Source organism: Gopherus flavomarginatus, chromosome 4 (genome assembly GCF_025201925.1).
Source record: "Gopherus flavomarginatus isolate rGopFla2 chromosome 4, rGopFla2.mat.asm, whole genome shotgun sequence".
In the NCBI taxonomy this organism is placed as follows: domain Eukaryota; kingdom Metazoa; phylum Chordata; order Testudines; family Testudinidae; genus Gopherus; species Gopherus flavomarginatus.
Window position 1 is genome coordinate 149290765 of NC_066620.1, and position 6000 is coordinate 149296764.

General features: G+C 42.8%; 1 protein-coding gene across 1 annotated transcript in view; it reads right to left on the bottom strand.

The window, feature by feature from the left end:
- SPACA1 (sperm acrosome associated 1) overlaps positions 1-5702 on the bottom strand; it is a 34541-nt gene extending 28839 nt beyond the window's left edge. Inside the window, exons 1-2 of the mRNA XM_050949332.1 lie at positions 5546-5702; positions 60-116 (exon numbers count right to left, since the gene is read on the bottom strand). Coding sequence (XP_050805289.1) covers positions 60-116; positions 5546-5702 — 214 coding nt within the window. The remainder of the gene's footprint in view (positions 1-59; positions 117-5545) is intronic.
- Positions 5703-6000: the final 298 nt, after the last annotated feature.

The following is a 6000-nucleotide window of genomic DNA, read 5'->3' on the forward strand; positions in this document are numbered from 1 at the left end:
AGCACTTTTTTCCCAAAAACAAATTACAATATGCTTTATTCATCTGCTTTGCTACTTACCACACGTCACTGTGCATGTTCCAAATTCTACTTCCTTGGATACTGTAGCATTCAAACCTAAACACAAAGTCTGAAGTTACATTTCTAATATGACACCTTCTTGGAGGGTGTGTGGGGGAGTGGGGAGGAATAACCATTTACCAGGAAATCCATTTCTTGAAGTCTTCCCTAGTCTTTTTTCAGAAAACCAAGTGCAAATAACTAATATTTAAATCTTAATCTCATTTTTGAGCAAATATTATGCATTTTCCTTATAAGTTAACCTTTTATGTTAAATTAGTTTACTGCAAGCCTTCTCACATGATTTTTTCCCCATCACACTTTAAGGTCAGCTTTAGACAGCTAGCACAAGCAATGAATCAACCAGGTACAGTCTTTTAATTAACTATTGTGGTTTTAACCACTATGATTTGGCTTCTTCTATTTTTCTGGTACTTCTCAGGCTAGGAAATGTGTTTTGCAAATCATACAGAAGTAAAAGGTTCACATCTCCATCTGCAATTCAAATATGGATTTATTAATATTAGCATACAAGCTGAATGTTTATAAAGATGCTAAGAAAAAGTAACTGATCAATAGAGGAATTAAACAACTTTATGCAGTGTCTCTGAAAACAATTCATTAAACAAGCAATAAGTCTTTTTAATCTTCTAAAATGCAAAGGGACAAAGACGATTTATTATGGTTGTTTTTACAAGTCTACATAACCAGTCTATCCTACTCCAAATATGGTGTTATGATAATAAATACCATAAATGCAAAGTTTACTTTTTCTATTCCTCATTTTTTTGTTTTGGAATCTCTTACACAAAATGTTATGTTAATTCAGTAATGCAAGTTTATATTTCTCTTCTTTTAAGCTGTTAAAACTTCACATAACATTTCTGTGATTGAAAGATAAGTGGGTCCATTCCACTAGCAGTCAGTGATACACAAATATAAAATAGCCTTCCTTACTCTACAGCAAGGGATTAACACTACAGTAGTAGTAGGCTTAAATTGTTATCAAACTCTTATAACCTCTTTTCCAACATTATTCATGAAACTTCATAATTCTACAGTTGTGCTATTCCTGTCACTATATATATAAGCTGTGCTAATCAGAACACCCTTTTAGTACATATACAACAATATTTAAAGAATAATTTCACAATTTAGTTCATTATTATTAACTCTCTCAAACCAGAAAGGGAGGAATTTAAAAAAAAAATAGATTCTGTCAGTACCACCTCATGCAAAATCATGTGAAAACAGAGAAACAGCCCATAACTTAACACACCATGCCTTCAGTGCCTTCCCTCCCTCTCTCCTCCCTCCCCACTAACACCTCATTTAAATCTGTGGGATATTAGCTCAAGAGCTTTGGCTAATCTCAACCACCACAGCATAATAGAAAGGGAGAGGAGATTTCCAAGATCCCATCTATAATACAAATGTAAACATGTTTAAATGTGGCTGTGATCAACCCATATTATAAAATGGTCTATTCTCATTCATAGGGACAGAAATAAAACATGTTAGAGAACTGGGAAAACTGGAGGGCAGATCCTTCACTGGTGTACATTGTCATAGTTCTATTGATTTCAGCGGAACCGTGACAATTTATACTAGCTGAGGAACTGCCACAATGGGTAAAAGACTCATGGCACCCTCATGGCATACTCACGACTGGGCAGGTCAGCTGACTCAGGCTTGCAGGGCTCAGTCTGTGGGGCTAAAAATGCTCTATAGGTGTTCAAGCTCAGGCTGGAGCCCAAGCTCTGGGCCCCTCCACCCTCACCCACAGTGTGAGCTAAAGTCAGCTGACTGGGGCCAGCTGCAGGTTTTTTACCCAAGGTGTCTACCCCAGAGTCTATGTATTACAGTCATCCAATATAGAAATGACCAGATCTGGCAACTGTGGCAAGGTGTGATCACATCTGAAAGCAGAGGTTGCAATTTCCCATCCAAATACAAATGAAAAAATGGATTTTGGCCACTGCTACTACTTGATTTAAGAGCAGCCAGGGACCGAACAGATTCAAAGATTACTAACAAAAGGTGAGCAACCTTACTACCCAAAGCACGCAAACTTCCTCTAACTATGAGGCAGATATCAACTATGCTATCCTCTCAGGAGGCTTCCCACAATCCAGAAGCATCATTATAAAACATATTATGACTCTTTTGTCACAAACTTAAGCAAGCTAAGCAGTCATGGGATAAGAGGGAAGGTTCCTCTCATGGATCAGTAACAGGTTAAAAGATAGGAAACAAAGGGTAGAAACAAATGGTCAGTTTTCACAATGGAGAGAGGTAAACAGTGGGGTCCCCCAAGGATCTGTCCTGGGACCAGTACTATTCAACATATTCATAAATTATCTGGAAAAGGCAATGAACAGAAATGTGGCAAAATTTGCAATGGATACAAAATTACTCAAGACAGTTAAGTCCAAAGATGACTGCGAAGATTTACAAAGGGATCGCACTAAACCAGGTGATCGTGCAAGAAAATGGCAGACAAAATTCAATGCGGATAAATGCAAAGTAATTCAGATTGGAAAACAATCCCAATTATAAATACAAAATGATGGAGTCTAAATTGGCTGTTACTACTCAAGAAAGATCTTGGAGTAATAGTGGATGGTTTTCTGAAAACATCTGCTGAATGCGCAGCAGCAGTCAAAAAAACCAACAGAATGTTAGGAACCATTAGGAAAGAGATAGATAATACAACAGAAAATATCAGAATGCCACTACAGAAACCCATGATACACCCACATCTTGAATACTGAATGCAGTTCTGGTCACCCCATCTCAAAAAAGATATATTAGAATCAGAAAAGATACACAAAAGGACAATGAAAAGTATTAGGGGGATGAAACAGCTTCCATACAAGGAGAAATTTAAAAAACTGGGATTGTTCGGTTCAGAAAATAGATGGCTAAGGGGGGTATAATAGAGGTCTATAAAATCATGAATGGTGTGGAGAAAGTGAATAGCGAAGTGTTATTTACCCCTTCACATAACATATAACACAGGAACTAGGGGGTCATTCGATGAAATGAATAAGCAGAAGGTTCAAAACAAAAATAGGAAGTACATCTTCACACAACACACAGTCAACCTGTGGAACTTGTTGCCATTGTCTGTTGTGAAGGCCAAAAGTATACCTACTTTCAAAAAATAACTAGATAAGTTCATGGAAGATGGGTTCATCAATAGCTATTAGTCAAAATGGTCAGAGATGCTATCCCATGCATTGGGCATCCCTAACCTTCAATTGCCAGAAGCTTGGACTGGACAACTGGGGATGGGTCTCTCAAAATTGCCATGTTCTGTTCATTCCCTCTGAAGCATCTGGCACTGGCCACTATCTGAAGACAGGATACTGGGCTAGATGAACCTTTGGTTTGACTTGAAATGGTCATTCTTATGTTTTTAAACTTACAATAGTGATTTGTTCATAAGAGATGAATAACCCCAAATTAAAAAAAGGATTTTTTTTATTTTCAAATACTATTTCAACTAAAGTTTTAAACATATTTAGACACTGAAAATGTGACTCTACATTAGCATGCCAATCAGAAATAATTGACAATGGACTCAATCCTGCTGTCAGTGAATTTGAAAAAAAATAAAAAAGCAAAGAAAAACTAAAACAAATAACAAAATCTTTAAGGGGAACAGAAGCAGACGTAATGATATAATACTGTACATATTATTGTTATGATGCAATCTCACCTCTTTTTTTCTTGTATTTCCTCCCTAGATTTTTTAAACCAATCTAACCCCTATTGATCCATACATTTATATATGCCTTTTTCATTTTGCATCAGACTCTGATAAGAAGATATAGCATCATCCCTATGCAGAGATTTATGTATATAACTTCCACTAGCATTAATAGGAGCTATATATGTAAATCTCACACAAAATGAGATGAGACTATGCTAAAATAATATACATTTACATTCCAGTCATAGGGCTGCAATTAATACTAGCAAAGCAAAGACAACTCGGGTTCTCTTCTACATCTGGAATCCCGATAAAAACCATGCAAAGCAGAAACTGTTTCCATTATTCTCTCTTTTCATTACAGGTCACATCACAGGATGCACATAGTACATTTTGATAAACACTTAAAAATCCTATTTGAGAATGTCAATAGAGGTTGTTCCAAGTCATGCCTGTGAAGTGAACTAATAGAGAAAGTCACTCATTCGTGTTTTAAATGTTTTACTCTTATTGTGGCTTATTAGCAATATTTTCCACTACGCTATACATGAGGCCTGAGCATCCAGGGGATAACTTTAACACTCTCTTTCCTAGTTCCAGGACTGCTGGAACTCAGGTTTTGCAGTCAAAGCAGCTGGCTACATTGATCTCTCATGATCCCTGATAGGCAATTTCTGTATGACACTGAGAGTGATTACATCTGAGTAGGGAAATGGGATAAACACAGTATGAAAAATGATGTGGTAGGAAAAAATAAGACAAGGAGACAGATGAAATTCTGTAAAAGGAAAAGCCCATTTTCAGATGGCTGAAGGAAGGAATACAATTCATTAAGTAGCTGGCTTTGTGCCTAATGACACACTAGGTGTGAACTTAGGTGTCTCATTACTCAATGAACTTAACAGACTGTGAGGGAGTTTACATGTACCCAACAAGTTCCTTTAGCCCACACTGTTCAGCTACAATAATAACAAGTAAATCTAGGATTTCCCTTGCTCCCCCTTTAGGAGGGCCCCTTAGAAACTCTGTGACTTGATAAATCATGAATGAAGAAGGACATCTTCCCACTGTTGGCATACGATATGACCTACTCTCCACACACCATGGGAGCCAGGCTCCTTCCTGGTGAAAGTACACAGGGCCAGGGAACTTTTCTGCACTTCCCCACTCCTAGCGTGTTCAGGGAAATCCTGCTTGTCCTCAGCACCCAGGAATCATCCCTGCTGCATGGCACCCCCTCATCTTAGTGACCCCATCACTCTGCCTGCCATCCCACAGACAGCCCCTCACCCACCCTGGCACCCCACAGATCCCATCACCCTGCCTGGCGTGCCCCAGACACCCCCTCACCCACCCTGGCACCCCACTGACACCCACCTCACCCCCCAGACACTCCCTTACCCACCCTGGCACCCACCTCACCCTGTCTAGCTCCCCACTGACACCCCCTCACCCTGTCCAGCACCTCACAGACACCCACCTCACCCTGCCTGGCACCCGCCTCACCCCCCAGACACTCTCTTACCCACCCTGGCACCCCACTGACACCCACCTCACCCCCCAGACACTCCCTTACCCACCCTGGCACCCACCTCACCCTGTCTAGCTCCCCACAGACACCCACCTCACCCTGCCTGGCACCCGCCTCACCCCCCAGACACTCTCTTACCCACCCTGGCACCCCACTGACACCCCCTCACCCTGCCTGGCACCCCGCTGCTGCCCACCCCACCCTGCAGGAACCTGTCGGTCCGGCCCCTCCCCTCACCCGGCTCTAACAGCTGCACTATCGGCTCCACCACGGCTTGCTCGAGGGCAGAGCCGCTGTCATTCTTGGCGCTCACGGGCTGCTGGGCCAGCAGGCTGAGGAGCAGCCCCAGGCGCAGGGCGAGGCGCCCCGCGTCCCCGGCCGCCCGCAGCCCCATCCTCCGCCGCGCCCCGAGTGGCGGCCCCGCGTCCTGAGCCCAGAGCCGAGCCGCCCTGGTGGAACCCGCCGCCGCAGCCCGGCAACGCCTGAGGCGTCACAAAGGGCCGGATCAGCGTTCGGAGCTGCCGCCAAGCCAGGCGGGGGGCGGGCTCCGCGCTCCCGCCTCTGCATGATAGTGCCAGGAGACCCCCCCCCCCGCCCACTGTGTGGTCCTCCCCCGACTCTCTTTCCATCCTCCATGTCCTCAGTCCCCGGACCCCGCTCACAGACTCCCCTCCCTGTCCCTTGTTCTCTAC